General features: G+C 40.4%; 1 protein-coding gene across 1 annotated transcript in view; it reads left to right on the forward strand.

Moving 5' to 3' along the window:
* The first annotated feature begins 1,613 nt into the window (after positions 1-1,613).
* Positions 1,614-17,703, forward strand: part of LOC145401982 (uncharacterized) — a 41,322-nt gene continuing 25,232 nt past the window's right edge. Inside the window, exon 1 of the mRNA XM_080274088.1 lies at positions 1,614-2,121. Coding sequence (XP_080130214.1) covers positions 1,702-2,121 — 420 coding nt within the window. The 5' untranslated portion in view covers positions 1,614-1,701. The remainder of the gene's footprint in view (positions 2,122-17,703) is intronic.

Raw genomic sequence — 17,703 nt, forward strand, 5'->3', positions numbered from 1 at the left:
GGCCACAGACAAGCCCTCTGTGGGCGATAGTATGTAACCGCACCGCAAGGAAACATTGAAGGATTCGGAAAGCAGTACAGTGCCTGCTTTATGGCGTTTACAAAAATCAGGTTTCATAATTAAAGCGAAAATGTCAGAATACGATAGCCCCCTTTTCAATGCAGCCAGAACTTGCATCAATCCTACCCTCACGTTCTCACGCCGGATTAAATCCCAAGTCGACTAAATCTCGGAATAAGTGCCTGGATTTAAAAAAAAAAAAAAAAAAAAAAAAAAATCTGCATCCTCTGTAATTGTGCATTTCTTTGTAATTCTGGTTTACAGATGCGATTGGGTCCAAAACTCAGTCGACCTGAATATGGGCTCTAGTTTCTGACGGTCATGGGACTGTTGTGATTGTCAGATCAGATTAGCCTGTAAGCCAAGTTATTTTCGCATTTAGGAAAGGTGGAAAAGACAGACATTGTAATCGTGGGCTTCACAAGTCTTCACAAATAGGGCTTGCATACACCATCACCATTGCGGTTACAGGACACGACTGATTTTTTAAAAACTCCAATGCAGGCTATAAAATAGGAGAAAGATCACTGCACATCTAAGGCAAAATTTCCTGATCCATTATCTATCTATCTATCTACCTATATTCGGGTATTAGTGTACCAAATATAATTAGTAATGAGATTAAATGTAAATAAGTAAAATATAAACTAAGTATATGTTAAAACAACTTTATTCTTACACAACTCCATAAACTTTATGAAATAAATGGAGGCTAATGAACGTAGAAATTTGTACAAGTGAATAAAAATTGTGCAAGTAAATGAAATAAAAAACTTAATAAGATTAAACTTAGTGTTATCTCTTCGTAAGTTATTTGCGAGACTACTATAGATCTGAGTAGCCTATATTGCCGAACGTTTTCCATTTACCCAGACAAGCTACACAAAATCAGCTACACAAAATCAGCTTGGTCACTGTACGAATCAGACTGATCACTGCACATTTTGTGATCACTGCACACTTATTTAAAACCCTGCTTCAGCGCCCAAGTTACATCAGTTGTACACAGCGAAAGTAAACACCTTAGAAGTGTACATGACTACTGAGTACCAGACCGGATACTTAAATATTTATTTACCTAATGTGAAACACTTATCACGCAGTCAATAAAACTGCGTGTACTCGAATCAGGTCTGGTAAATCACCACGTGTAATATTTAAATGGTGGTAACAAGTTCTGGGGGCGGGGCTAAATCTCCACTTTTGGAGCATCTCCCATATTTGGCTGTGATCATTTCCTTATATGGCAAACTCTGCCATTATTGAGAGGAGAATAAGTATTACTCCGCCGCCATTGATAATGAACCTCGCTCAAAATTATCATAAAATGTGTATGAAACTATTTGGTTTAAATGCACTTGGTACAATTAGATTGACTTTACCTACAAGAAAGAATGATGAACAGGTGTAAAGGAGATGGGAACTAGATGGTGGCGCGGAGCATGCTGGAGGTGGGGTGTAGCGCGGTCCCAGAGATCAGCTGTGTGGAGATGTTTATGTTCAGTCGTGTTGTGGCTGAGAAGCAGGAAGGAGTGAATTCTTTTCCTGCGAGTGTTGTCGCGAACACTACGTGCCTGTGTGCTCGCTGAGTGTGTCCTTTAAATATGTGTTCTCTGGCCTTTTAGTGTTGTCTTCTTCAAGATGCAAAACCAGAACCATAACAGCGTGGATGATAAATTTCCAATGAATTTCGGAGCATTTGATCATGATTTGTTCACCCAGCCGCACATGGTGGCTGGGATGGGCGGGATGGGGATAGGGATGAAGCGGTCCGCCCACGAGGCTGGCCTGGACCGGGACCCCCTGGGACTATCCTCAGACGAAGACCCGGACCTGCTAAAAAAAGACGACAAACTGAATCCGTCGTCGAGCAGGGAAGAGGTCCTGCACCATCACCACCACCAGCACCAGACCACACTCGACAGTCAACAGCCACAGACTAAGACACTTCCCAATGGAAAAAAGACGAAAGGCCGTGTCAAAATCAAGATGGAATTCATTGACAATAAACTGAGGAGATACACCACATTCTCTAAGAGGAAGACCGGCATTATGAAGAAGGTAAATAGACGTGAGACAGTTTGCATCCCTCTCCCGGGTGCAGGCGGGGCCCGGCAGTGAGCGTGACATCATCATATGGTTTGACTCTTTCAGTAGCAGAGTCATTCTGGATGAATGTGTATATAGTCAGTATATATTAATAATTATTCCAAAGACAAGGTAAACTATAACGTACCTAAACCAATTAGTTTACGGTATGGTGGAAATATTGCTACTTAGATTAACAGCTAGTTGTGTTACGCTTGGGACGGGGCCCCTCTGTGCCACTCGGTGAGGTGTAATGTTGACAGCGGGCAGCATGGTGAGGTTTAGTGCCATTTCCGGCCAACTGCGGCACCTAGGTCACTGATGCCTCCACTGCATACTCTGTGTACTGTAAATTGCCCACAGGAAATGTGTGGAAAGAAAATAAAATGTTTACTAAGTTGTTTTGGGTGGCAGTTACCTCAGCTTGCTGCCCGCTTCGACCGCTGCCAGGTTATTTCTGTGTTGTCTTGGTAAGCACACGCACGCTGCACTACCTCACTGGGTACACACCGGTCCTGGCTGTGTGTAGTGGCAGCCTTTACACCTTACGCACACACCACATTCACATTCTGACATTCCAAGAAGGCAGATAGACCAGACCATCCGTAAATTATTTCCACGGAGGTTTTGCATTGGAGTGTAATACTTACAGTGGCAGAGGAACAGCATTGAAAACCAAGTTTATTAGGTGAAATTTTTGTACGACATAGCGGCAGAGAAAAGGGATTAAATATTTTTCTTTGGTTATTACTTCCATGTAGATTAGTATACCATAATCATGGTTTCGGGAAGACACCTCATCGCTGACAGTAAAAGAAACCATACTATTATTATATCATTTGAATCGTAGAATTATAAATTGTTGCATTAACAGGTGTAGCAAAGCTTCAGATGAACATGGATTGCACTCGTGTAGAAATACCGTACATATACTGTATGATGCAGAGTGTATGTGAGTAAGGCGGAGGGGGGGAGAGGGAGTGGGAGGCCGAGAATGAGATGGAGGGATGGAAAGTAAGAGAGACGGGTGTGAGCTGGGGGGTGGGCAGCGAAATGGCGGGAGACAGGGCAACTTGTCGATTTGTTTATGGTCACCCCTTACGGGATTAAGGCGTTTGGCAGTACCGTATGTCCATTGATAGATGAGACAGCTCCACGTGCTAGCTCTACATGTACACCTTATTTTAATTTTAGTTTTGAATACACACACACACACACACACACACACACACACATATATATATATATATATATATATATATATATATATATTAATATGTATTAATGATCACACTTCTGACTGCTGAGAGAACATGGGCTGGGGGGGGGGGGAAGCCAAATCGTATTCGCTACTTTATGTCAGTTCCGCCCAGTCTGTCCCCCTCACGGCTACCTTATATTGTCCTGCTCAAGAGCAGCCCTCTGCGGGTCCTTAAATAAAGATTATAAAAGACTGGTGGTGACGCTGAGTAGCCTTTATGCAGTGACATTAGCCTAATATGATTCCCTACGCTCCAAACCTAAAATGTAAAGAAGTATTATCGCCTTTATCGGTACATTAACTGCAGCGAAAGCATACCCGGTATAGAAATCTTTCTGATAATAATTGTAACATTAAGATTTTGTTTTGTGTCTTTGTCTCTTCCTAGGAAATCGGACCGATTCCACGGATCCCCCAAATTACCATGCATGAAATACAAGGTAATGTTAGTGCGCAACATGAAACTGAAAAACACAGGAAGGTAATGTTAGTGCACAATATTTGTTACGGACTCGGTTATAGTGACAAATGGGTGCAAACTGAGGTGTGGGTGCAGAGCCTGCCTTCGGTGAGGAGTCAGGTTGGTTGTCATCTGACAAAACTGCCACTCCCACAGCTGGAATACCAAGTTGCGGTTGCCTGAAATTCGATGAGCCTTAGTTATGAGGCAGGAACCTCTCCTTGGTTGCTGGCCCTTTTGTATTCCAGTCTAACAGCGCCTGGCCATCAGGTCAGATCAAATCAGACTACCGTATAGTAGAAATCGCTTAGCCTGAACTGCTGCTGTTTAGTTGAGGCTTAATCTATTCAGTTCATTGACATGTGTTTTGCTTTATTTCTTGCATCGTTTGCTTAGCGAAGGAGAGAGTTTTCGTAGCTAGTAGAGAGGTTACATATAACTTCCATTTACCTTTTCTGTACAGGAGGTCTTCCCAAAGGCTGAATAAAATCGTGGCCAGAATAATTTATATCAGTAAAAACACGTCACCGGATTGAAGGAATTTAGTGTACCAACGCAGATTTTCATGTCGGAATTATCATCAGCCACAATACTTGTGCGTAGTGTATCAGCAAAGCATAGCTTCCATAATTTTAAACGTTTCTTCATAATTTTTGACAGTTCATTCATTCCAGTGGCGTATTTGCAGTTTTATTTTTGTCTCCAGTCCATTTTATTTTTATATTTTTTTCCCCGAAGAGGTTAGGTGTTGCCTTCTTCAAGCCCTTCAGTACGATGATTTGAGAGCAGTAACAAATAAGCTGAAATACTCAATGTATTCATGAGGGTTGAAATAGAATGAAATATTTTTGTTTTCCCTTGGGTAGTAACGTCTGTGCTGGGCTGTAGGTTTGTTCCCCCCCCTCCCGCCAAAATGACTAGACAAAATCAAAGCTGTGAGTGAATATGAATGGACCTGAAGTGGCCTAAGTTCATCTGACCGAGGCTGCCTGGACATAATTGACCTAACTGAAGCTGAAATGGTATGAATGGTTTTGAAAGATGTGGATGGTCAGAAGGTTGTCTGAATGGACCTAACAGTGTTTATGAAGGGACTTACTGGACCAGAGTTGATTGCACCGGAATGACAGTCCTAGCTGACGTACCTGTAAATTGAGTAGAGTGGGCCTTAAGATAACATAAATAAACCAATAGGGTTAAGGCCGGAATGGTTAAGGCCGGAATGGATGTGAGGAAATTGATTGGGGTTGAAGTATATTGAGTGGTCTGAAATTGACTTGACTGGCCCAGAGTGGATAACAGTTGAACCGGCACTGAATTTTACAGAGTGGAATTGACCTGAATGGATGTGGCTGAGTGGAAACCTTCTACCGGTACCGTAATATGACTGCAGTGGATCCGTGCTGATTTTCATGCACTATAGCTGTGTGAATGGACCTGGTTTGATCTAGCTTTACTGAACCTTACGTGGCTTAAATGAACCTGACTGAATCCTGATGGATGTAACTGAACCTGAAATACCGGAGTAGGGATAGAGGTGAATGGGGCCAGAGTTGATGTAAGGTAACTAAGGCTTATTGGACCTACCCGGACTTAAAATGGCCTGTTGTTCTTCATTCCGTTTCTTCTTCTTTTACTGCAGTTTGTTATTCATGCAACTTCCAGATGAGTTTGCCCAGCTTGGGAAAGTTTTGAAACGGGCGAGGTCAGGTGTGCGGTAGGCTTCATTAATCCTTTCCGTACAAGGTGTGTACCCTAAGCTCAATGCAGCCATTCTAACAGTATCAAGAGTGTAATAAAAATAAGTTACGGCTTTGGATTTGAAGGGGTTAGCTAATGAAAACTAATTGGACTTGGAAGTGGCCTAGTTTGACCTAATTTGATTTGATTTAAAATTAATCAGGTTGTCATTCATAAACCAATTTTTTGATAACTAGGTCTGACAGGAAGATAATTGTCCAATTTAAATCTTGAAATGCAACGTCGCGACAGATGAAGAATGCACTTTCTGTATATGCTACTGTAACTCGGGTTATTGGGATCCCCAAATGAATATAATCGTCTGACGTTTGCCGAAATAAAGTAGTAAAGTTGTCCTGATCATAAGAGGGTTAGTGTTGACATGAATTCAGGCTTCAGATGGTTCACTCAGCTGAATACAGTCGTATGTCGTTAGCTAGAATTAATGCGATGGAGAAGTGGCGGTCCTGAGAGAGTTTTTTCAGGATCGGTGAGAACAACAGTGGCTTTATACAGTTTCAGGAGTTTGGGGATTATTATGTAGTTCTCTTCTTGTCCCTTGCATTATAGCTTAAGAGTTCGATCTGTCGGATTCATTGTAAAATACAATACGGACGGAATCAGCTTCATATTCTCTGGGGAGTTTTCAAGTGCAGTGGCGCCAGTACTGTAGCCTATACGGACTTTGTGGTATGCGTAGTTACTGGTAGTGTTTTTTTTTTTTTTTTTTTTAAAGCCGTTCAGCCGCATCGCACTGGTATTCTTAAGAGTTGTAGATTAATCTATGCAGTACCTTACTTTAACAGTTAGAGGTTAACCTGGAACAGCAGTGTCAAATTGTTGCACACTTTTGTAGCACGGTAGTGATTCGTTGCACAGCTGGATGAGGTGATGGTTAATTGATAACCGGTGGAGGAATGAATTGCTGCTCCTGTGACAGCGAGATCATGGTATGGAACATATGAGGATTTTTTTTTTTTTTACAGATATTCTTGTTATCGCTGACTTGTCAGATACCCCCAATAATGCCATTCCACCTGCCCTAAGTGTCTTTCTAGATGGCTTGGCACTAACGCCCAGATGATGACGATACAGTCGAGTGTATGCATTATATGTTGGTGCGAGGACTTTTCTGGAACAGGCAGCTTAGTCTGTGCTTGGAATTTGTTGTGGTACCGGTACTTAACATTTAGAACGCCAGCTCTTATGAACATGTATGCTGTGTGTGTGTGTGTGTGTGTGTGTGTGTGTGTGTGTGTGTGTGTGATTGTTGATAAGTAAATCCGTCAACGTTTTCAGTGATACAGTAAAGGACCAGTATCAGCAAGAAAAAAAAAGTACCTACCTAACAAAATTATCCTTTAAAAAATTACTGCATGGTTTCAGTGGCAATATACGCAGTTGCATCAATAATTGGCTTCCGATACGCCAGCAGTGTTGTAATTAACCGCTTCCCTACGATGACATTCTTGTTTCATTAATACTAACTCAAGACGACTTACAGCATACCAGAGACTTGGAACTGTAGGTGTTGGATGTAGGTCTCTAGTACGAAAAGTCTTTCAAGTGTCTGAAAGTAGCCGGAATGAAAAAAAAAAAAAAATCTGATTGAAGGGTTATTGGCAAAGGATCGGAACTGCATTTAGCTTAGCCTCGGTCCTACAAGTGTAGCCTGTGTGAAGGCTCTGTACCTTTTTTATATTCTAACAATAATAGCTAGTCTCATTTTATAGTTCAGTACATATAAAGGTAGCCTACATGACAAACTACTTCTCTTGGTGACACTGCATGACTGAAAATCTCCAGTCACCTCTTGCATCCACCCTTGTGCATGGCAAGGCCGTCTCTCCGACTGAGGCGATCTCTGGGATCTGCATGTTAAGTATTTACGGTGTTTTATATATACCGGTATATATATATATATATATATATATATATATATATATATATATATATATATATATATATATATATATATATATATATACGGTATATGCAGTTGCGTGTCATAATCGGGGTGAATGTTTACTTTGCTATACTTTGTTAGCTAGTGGCTTTAAGAGATATGGTCTGCTGCGATATAATACTACCGTACCATAATCATTTATATCGCTTAGCCCAGTTGGAAAAGTGTGCTGCCCATCTTCAGCTCCCCATTACCATGGGTTCATGACTGAATAGTTTAAAAATTAAAGCACCGATACCGACAGTCCTTAAACTTTGTTCTCCCACACAGCTTTATACCGTAATTACCATAAAGGCCATGTTACTCTCCATCACATATTAATCTCTTCAGTATATACAGTGTTTAAGGTGCCTTACTCCTACCAGACGGTTTGTGCTTTGGATAGTTTAGTCTTTATTTGAGGAGGGGATGTATCCCCTCCAGCTCGGAAGGTCTATCCAATGCAGAATACAGTTATGCCGTATTCATCTGAAGGTAGTTAGCAAGAACAAAGAGAAAAAGAAAATCGTACGATATTGGAGTTAAAATACAGCGTGATGTAGAATAGATTTGGTTTTCCAGCCATCCTCCTATATAAAATTTTCGTGAGTTTATCTCTTTTATATTGCATTGTGATCCTTCTCAGCTCGTATTGCCGACTTTGGGTGGATTTATTGGCGAGTGGAGGGAGCCGTTTTGCTTTACTATCCTTGAGGTACGGTCGGTGAGACAATAAATGCCATAGTATTAGCCTATCCTATGACAAACAACTTTGAATGGACTAGTTGGTAATGGTAGTGAGTATTTTCCTCTTCGCTTTTGTTTGCAGCTACCTTATCGAACTCATGCACACACGGGGAAAAGCATCATTTTTTTATAGTTTTTATAACAATCGGGAATTCAGAGGAACAGTTCAGTATTGTGTATGTAGTGATTTTTTTTTTTTTTTTCAATATTGCGACTATTGGTTTGGCTATAGCTATCGGATATTTTAGATTCAGATTTAGTCCTTTTGTGTTGAAGTACCGTACCATATAGGCTAGCCTACCCGGTATTTCTGTTTGTCATTTTTATAGTATGTATTTAGGTACCTTATATACATATATACAGTACACCGATATATACGGTATATGTATTGTATCTCTATCTATTGCCAGACTCCTCAATCCCGTTTGGGGTGGCCACAAACAAATCACCTCCACGTCGTCCTGTACCCCGCCATTTCACTGCCCTGCTCCCAACTCACACCCCCCTCTCTCATATACCTCTCCACCCCATCCCTCCATCTCATCATCGGCCTCCCCCTCCCTCTTCCCCCCTCCACCTCACTCACATACACTCTTTTCGTCAGTCTTTCACCCTCCATCCTCTCCACATGGCCAAACCACCTCAGTGTGTTCGTCATAACACTTCCTATCACATCCACATCCACACCACAACGCTCCTTTATATGTATTGTTACAGGGAATTTGTGTAACCAGTGATTTCATGAAATCCCTAGGGCAGTCGTGAAATGAGTTTAAATTAGGATGGGTTAATTAAGATTAAGATAATTTAGGCTGCAGTTAGCTTAGGCTGGGATAATCCAGGTAAAGTTTAGGTTAGGTTAGGATAGGTTAGTTAGGTTAGGTTAGGTTAGGTTAAGTTAGGTTTGTTTAGGTTAATTTAGATGAATGCAAAGTTATGATAAGCGTTCATCTAAATCAACCTAATCTAACCTAACTAACCTAGCCTAACATATAACCTAAACTTAGCCTAGATTATCAGTGCCTAACCTAATCGCAGCCTGAATTAACCTAACATTAATTAACCCATCCTAATTTAAACTCATTTCACAATTTCACTAGGGATTTCATGAAATCATTGGTTACACTAATTCCCTGCAACATATATAACAATATAGGCCCATACCTTATATATATATATATATATATATATATATATATATATATATATATATATATATAGGCCCATACCTTATACTGTATATATATATATATATATATATATATATATATATATATATATATATATAATATTAATTTATTTATTGGGAAATCACAACTTCGAGTATTTCTGTGTAATATTAATGCACGGATCGTCAGAATTGTTTCTTGGAAATATGTGTGACCTCACGTAGGCTAACCATATGTATACAAAAGCCGTTGATACCGATACTGTGCTGTAGGCTACATAGCCAGGGCAGTGGGCCATCACATGATTACCGCCATTTTAACATAGGGATACGTATACTGTAGGCTGGTGGTAGCTATACAGAAAATATTATCCCGGAGAGTGCAGATGGGATGATACTTTGAATGTACCGGTAACTATTTTACTCTGCATTTTGTTGTGACATTTATTGCACTTTTCATACATTTTTATTTTTCACAGCTGCATAATTTTAGAGTAATCTCCCACCCAAATGAGAGAACGCCATAGGTGGTTCCTGGACCCACAGTGGCTACCCTCAAATCACCGTACGGCAGGGTGGATTCTGCCATTATGAAAGGATTTTTTATTTTTCCCCATGTGACAGCATATTTCACCGGTAAAATTTCTTTTTCAAGTTGGAGAGATGGGAAGTTAGAAACTCAAAAACTGTGCATTTGCACAGGAGGAAATTTCTACAACCAAGGCAAGCATAAGCATAAACCTGAATAACGGAAAGCCAGTGGTCAAAACTGGCAGTGAAGACAAGCTCCCCCCCCCCCAAAAAAAAAAAAAAAAAAAAAATCGAATGTCATTGTCCAAGTTGCTAATTAGGTTTGCTAGGCTACCATATGTTCAGGTTAGATGATGTAAGGGAAGCTGATTTCCCAGAAAATAAAACAAAGCAGACAGCAGTTGCTGATATTATTACGGGTACCGTTGTGCAAAAAGAAAAAGAAAATGTGGCGGTTTTTACACACGGGTGAATGAATGAAACAGATTACAGATGTTAGTATTATGAGTGAGAAATGGTGTAATACTGTTAGCCTAATAAGATTACCAGTATTAATTAAAATTTTCATGATTACCGGTATTTGATTGGCTCTGTCAAACACGGAATCGGTATCAACACAGGCGTTCATTGGGCCAAAAATCACCTGGATTAAACCATGAAAGGAGTTGGGGTTAGGATACTGTCAGTGTGCGGGTTGTGATACCTGGAGTACCTGGTTTGGGGTAACTTACTGGTTGCTGTGTTTTTTTTTTTTTATCTTGAAGAGGAGCAGTTAGTTATCGGTATAATAATATCAAGCTTAAACAGTGTTCGGTCAATCAAGTAATAAATAATACCGTACCGGTACTGAAATGATGATGACGAGCAAGATAGCATAGGCTCGCAAAAGTGTCCAAAGCATTAATAATGGTAGAAAATGTTTAAGGGTTAGATAACGTTGAAGTATTTGAAAAGGGATATAGGCTAAGCTAACTCGACATCCCATAGAACGGTGAAAGTATAGCCCTTATAGCCTAGCTATACGGGAAGCGCTGTGTATCATAGGCTACCATACTTTTATAGGTGGCAGCAAAAGTACCATACTTGCACCATTCTAGTTAACCTGTTCGTGTAGACCTATCAGCATCATGTATCACCATGAAGTTTGTATCGGCAATCTTGTCATCGTTATCGGTAGCCTTGTCCACCAGTACAAACTCGAAGTGTGTGTTGTGTGTGTAGAGTCAGCAGGTTAGGTTATTGTGACTGGTCCCGTATGTGTAGGTATCGGTAGCCCAGGGTAGGTTATGTGGTGAAAGAATGCTAAGATACTGGAATGATATATATATATATATATATATATATATATATATATATATATATATATATATATATATATATATATATATATATATATATATATATACGGTGTATAGAACCATTATAATGGTCTGGTCTTATGAACAGATTAGCCATAATATGCACATTACCAGAATTACAACCAGTACATAGGAAGGTAGCATACCGGTAGTTCAGTAATTTTAAGGTTGCCATGATGCTGTAAAGAAGCTGAGAGTAAGATGAATTATTTTATTTGCTGAGTGAAAATGATTCCAGTTGCCATACCTGCCTGACTGTAAGCTGTGACGTCAAATACTGGTATACCTTCTTGGTATTGTAGCGCATGTGTACGAGTACTGGTAGCCTAAACTGTGGCCAAACATTCCCCAGTTCATCTTGCAGCCTCGCTACGGTTTATTAATTAGACATGGTATTTGTCAAGACGTCTTCACCCCCTACCTTTTTTCGACGTTCATTGCGAGGAACAGGTGGACAGGTGCTGTAAGCCAGGTGGCACAGACTGAATACCAGTAAATGGTAACGCTTGAGGACAGGAAATTCAGCATACCCATGTAGTAGTCTTAGTAATTTAGGCAGTTCCTAGAACTGCATCTCTTTGGAACTCGCTTCCCCAGAGTGGTTTCCCCCCAAACGTCAACCAAGCCGACTCCGTTCTTTCTTTACCCCTGCACAATTGTTGACTCTATACAGGGGTTTTAGCCGCCCCTGTGTGGAGTACAACTCTCATGTGTGGAGAGGCTCCCCACATACAGCTCTTCTCAATAGGGTGGAGTAAAAGGCTTTTCGTCTCATTAACTCTCCTCCTCTTACTGAATCCCTTTAACCTCTGTCTCTTCGCCGCACTGTTGCATCTTTATCTCTTTTCTATCGCTATTTTAATGGTCACTGCTCCTCTGAACTGTCTGCATGCATTCCTCCACCTTTACGACGGGTGCGTAGCACCCGTCTAGCAGCAAACTCTCATCCCTTTTCTGTCTGATGCAAGAGTTAACCGTTACTCCCAGTTCTTCATTTATGCAACATGTCAACTCTAGAACTGTCTCCCTCTGTCTGTATTGTCTGTATTTCCTGCTGCCTATGATCTCCAGTCTTTCAAACGCAGTGTCCAGGCATCTCGAAATGAATGGATCTTGAATTTGGCTCTCTATTGTATTTTGTCATTTTCTTGGAGGGAACTTTTATTGCGGGCTCATGGCCTTTGGTTCCTTCTTCCTCGCATAAAAAAAAAAAGAAAAACCGCTGTTCAAGTCCATCTGTTACAGATTTTATTAAAATGGAGGACACCTGTAGGCAGGTGCGAGGATTATTTTTCTCTTGTTTTTCCTTCCTCTGTTCTGTTGTTATAATATACCGTACCCGTATATATACCTGGTATATATTGGTATACCCGGTATATATATATATATATATATATATATATATATATATATATATATATATATATATATATATATACGAAAATGAAGACTTGCCTTGATGACCTTTGTTAACTCTCGTGGTAGGGACAACTTTATAATGTGTATCCTTTCCAAACTGAATAAAACTGGAAAGAGTAAGAATAAAGCATAAAAAGGCGCAGCCTACTGTGGTTGAAGAGGCTACTTACATAGCCGTCACTGACCTCTTCAACATGGATTGTGTCTTTACGATGAATAAAATCGTGTGGATATAGCAAACACGAAATAAAACATTTGCCTTGGTTGCACGGGTTAACAGAAAGACTAACCAGGTACCGTAGTGTGTTTATGTTATTATTGTAGGGATTGTAGTCTCTTGGACTTCGGAGGTTCCATAGCACCTCTTCCTCAGAGATTTAGGTTGGTTGCGTACGGTAGCACCATACCGGTACTATTCTATGTTATTCGTGTTGTTTTAAATTCTTGAATCAATTGGCATATTTTATTATTTCAGGTGGTATATTTTATTGGGTCAGTCAGTGCTGCCTTTATACGGTTTTATTCAGCCCAAGAAAACACCCTAGTAGTTGATCTAAGTGGTTGATGAAGACCATAGCCTGCCGTATCTCCTCTCTCCAGTTCGAAGAGGATGATCCAAGATGAAAAAAACCTCCTGTAGATAGTACAGTAAAAATAATATAAGACGTCCTCGAAGGAAAGATGGTAATACCGACAAAAGCTGCATAAGCAACATAAGCCACAGGAGAAGAGTAACGTGCCATAAGCAGAAATAGCTTAACTGAGACGGAAGAGGCACAAGGGAGACTATTTAACTAACCTGAATGTGTCCCTGCGTAGCCTGTGTAGCCCATGTGTATGTAAACGTAGCCTAGTCGAGCGTACAATACTGAAAATAATCGTGCCCACAATATCGTCATTTTTTTTTTCCATTCCGTACGTTAGGGACCTGGGCCACTCCCGCAACTTGAATGCTAAGTTGTGGTTGCGTAAAGTTCGATGAGTCAAAATTTTTAGGTAGGAATGAGTCTCCTTGGTTACAAGTCAGAACGACCCTCCAAATGACTAGCCAACGTTTGGGCATCATGTAAAGGGAGAGGTATCTCCAGGTTAGAACAGACGCGTTATTGCCTGTAATGTTCAGATAACAACATTTATAGCTACCGTACAGAATCGCCTAGCCTGAAGTACTAAGAACCTATCCTACAGTAGTAAAATAACCCAGCCCAGTGCTGAAATAACGTAGAGTAGTGAAGTAGCGTACCGGTAGCCTTTAATATCAAGAACCTAGACTACACTAAAATAACCTGATAACCTGCAGTAAATAACCAGGCTTACAGTATTGAAATAACTTAATAACCAGGAAAATTGAAATAACGTAGCCAACAGTATTGAAATAATCCAATACCTCGCCAGCAGTTTGAAACCCCGAGTATTGACATAAGGTTGCCTCCAGTGTGAAATAGCGTAATCTTACTAAATTGTGTTGCTTGGTTTCTGTATTATTAGGAGCGATTTGCTGTATACATAGCTTGTTTGGATAAGGGTGTATGGATTTGTGTACTGTAAGCCCAAATAGTCTAGTTGTAGTCATGGGCGTCCGGAGGGGAGGGCAACCAAAGTGTGTTTCAGTTCTTGTTGAAGGATGGTTGACTGATTTGAGTCGATTCATGCATTGTGTCACTTTATGCATTTGGTGTAAGTCATGTAACTCATGTAAGTATATGCCTTTGCCTAATTGGAGTTTGTGTATTTTGATATATTACAGCCTCACATATATGTATAATTTCTTTTATTTTGCCCCCCCCTTACAAAAAATTCTGCGGACGCCCCTGGTTGTAGTCTTACCCAACACGAAGTTATCGTGCCCCGCTCCCATACAAGGCACCTACATTCACTATAGTTCTTTCACCTTAACTTCGTCTAAAATTGCCATCGCCAACTTGTATTCCGATTTGCAGCAAGAGGTGAACACTAGTATATGATGCTTGTCACGACGAAGTTGCTATGGAAAGGATAGGATATCCCTAGTAATACGTTTTCTGCCCAAGAGTTATGTGAAATAAGCTGCAATAAAAAACCAAAAGTCTGAGCCAAGTTAAGGTGAAGAAACTATAAAAACCAATCAGCTTACTCGGTACTCATAGAATATTATAAAAGCGAGTCTTGTACTAATGTCTCTTACTCTCTCTGCAAAAGCATTTCATAATTACGAGGTGAAAGTTATCGTAGTATTTATTTATTTATTTTTTTAAGGAAGGACAAATAAAGGAGAAAATTTTATAAACTCATGTTCTTTTGTTCCTGCAAAGCAAAATTAAATTGCGAGAGGGGATTAGGGGTTAGTTTGTAAAGCTGGGTCCTGACTTTACTATATATAATCGGAAATAAAACTGTTAACCCATTCAGTCCGATGACGTAACCTATTTTTATTTATTTCTTGCTATCACCAGACGATTTAATTCAAGATAGGACAGACGTCTTAGTAGTGAAGGGGTTGAAGATTTCTTTATTTAACTCGTCCTGGTCAAAGAGTCTCTCCATAGCTGAGGAAAATAATGTAATAGCGGCAGTCGTATAATATGAAATAGGTCATTGGTGTGGAGGGGTAGACGGATTTGTAGTGGACGAATAATATGCTGCTCCTACCGTATTCCACTTCACTACGAGGACGTCTGGTTAACATTATTCTTGTCATCAGACGATTTTCTTAAGGTTCTAAAACTTTGAAATGGAGGGGATAGATACTTCGGTCCCCCCCCCCTCCCCTTCCAGCGCGAGAGACTTTTCGTCGCATTAATTGATAGGAAGTACCAGGACTAAGAGGTCGTCGTAATGAGGGGGAAAAAGAGGAAATTGTAGCGAATTAGCTAAAAATATGGCAGATTGTTAAGTAGTCCTGTAGTATATGCGTTTTAACTAGGCTGATATTTGCGTTCTTTAGCTGCCTATTTTCCACTACTTAGTGGCAGAATAAGACAGCACTACGGTTCAACATCCTTTCCATAGAACTTCTTTGTGACTGGCGCCATATTCTAGAGTTAATTTCTTGCTACAGCTTAACATTCGACGCGGACAGATGGCAAGTTTAATTAGTATGAACAAAATATAGTCTCATTTTGAAAGCAGTGGACAAGTTGAGGATGAAAGTAGGCCGACAGAATTAAGTCATAGATGTATAGACAGTTGAAGGAGCCTGGTTAACACTCAGGCTCCTATGACCCACTCAGCTGAATGAAACTGAAGGACAATAGTTGGAACAGAATACTGGTGTTGTTCCGATCATGAGGGGGGTAATGGTGACAATATTAAGACTCCCCTGCTTGTGGTACTTGCACTCAGGAGATTAAAATCGCATGACACAAGAAAATACTACTACAGCTGTCCTTACTGTAAGAGGGTCAAGTTAATAGTGACAATATTAACACTCCCGGTCTCGCATGACTTACTTTCAGATGAATTAATTCGCCTGGCATGGAACGCAAGAGAATGCTAGAATTGTCTCGACCTCAAGTGAGTTAGGGTGACAGTAGTAACTGGCAGTCATAGGTCACTCAGCTAGATAAAATCGTTGGTTTTAGTTGAGAGAACACTAGAGTTGTCCCGAGCATGTTAGAGTTAAGGATGTGATAGCCCTGGAATAATGAGTCGACTGTATCCGTGTGAGGTGAAGAGAGAATTAAGTCATAGCTTTGTAACTACTGAAATACGTGATTAAGGGAGTAATGCCTTGGATGAGAAGAAAATACTAGAGGTGATATCAGTGCCTGTCCTCAGCAATCTCATATCCCAACCGAACCCAACCTGCCTCGTACCATTATTCACTACCATCATCATCAGTGTCACCATGTATGACTTGTATCTGTCTTTTTCTCCTGACCTACACCACACCACTATCCACTACTATTATCTCGTTTCACGGTCTGTGCGTTGTATTTGTCATTCATTTCTCGTTGTGTGCGCCATGCCACTGTCTTTAACGGTATATATATGTATATATATATATATATATATATATATATATATATATATATATATATATATATACGGTATACCGTACATATATATTTCCACTGTCTGTGCCTTGTATCTATCCGACCCTCCTAACGTACACCGTACTGTTGTCCACTAATGTGTCACTGTCTGTGCCTTGTTTTTTCCAACTCTCTTCTTACCATTTTCTACCAGCACACTAGGCCATTACTCCTGTTAGCTATCTTTTGTTTCACTGTGTGTGCCTTGTATCTTTCCTACCCTTCTCTTAAGCTACACAGTACTACCACAGTATATATCTCATGTTTCACCGTTTCTACCTTGTATCTGTCGTACATTCTAACCTACATCATATCACTGTCTACCATCATTATATTATGTTTCACCAGCTTTTCACTATATCAGCGTTATATACCTTCCTCTGATCATCTTCGTAACCTTTATTGTGCCACTGTCCATCGCACTGAGGTGAGGTACTGGTAAAGAGAGTAGGCTGGTGTACGATGGGAGAGTGGCCTAATGGTAAGACAAGACGCCACCTTCTAAATGCAGTGGAGTGGACGGGAGGCGAGCTATAAAACTGTTGTCAACGCAGTTATGATTAGTGTAACCCCCCCATCTCTCTCTCTCTCTTTCTCTGTCCAGCCTTACGAATACACTGTGACCCCTGTTGTTACGGTATTACGTTTACTGCTGCCAGACGAAATTATTCAGCTTAGGGGAGACCTCGTAGTGAAGGGGTTGATAGAGATTATATCCAGCCCCCTACATTACGAGAGATGTTTCCCAAGGTACCGTAAGTAAACTCTGGTGGTGATATGAACACTCCGACTCCTCTAACACACACTTAGTTGAGTAAAATCGTCTTGCGCTGGATGGAATAAAATGGCAACTAGAAGATGCGATCATGAGAGGGTTATTGGTGAAAGTACCAACACTCAGGCTCGTATGACT

The sequence above is a fragment of the Coenobita brevimanus genome, chromosome 6, assembly GCF_032717465.1.
Source record: "Coenobita brevimanus isolate Jiangsu-jjx chromosome 6, ASM3271746v2, whole genome shotgun sequence".
Classification (NCBI taxonomy): Eukaryota; Metazoa; Arthropoda; class Malacostraca; order Decapoda; family Coenobitidae; genus Coenobita; species Coenobita brevimanus.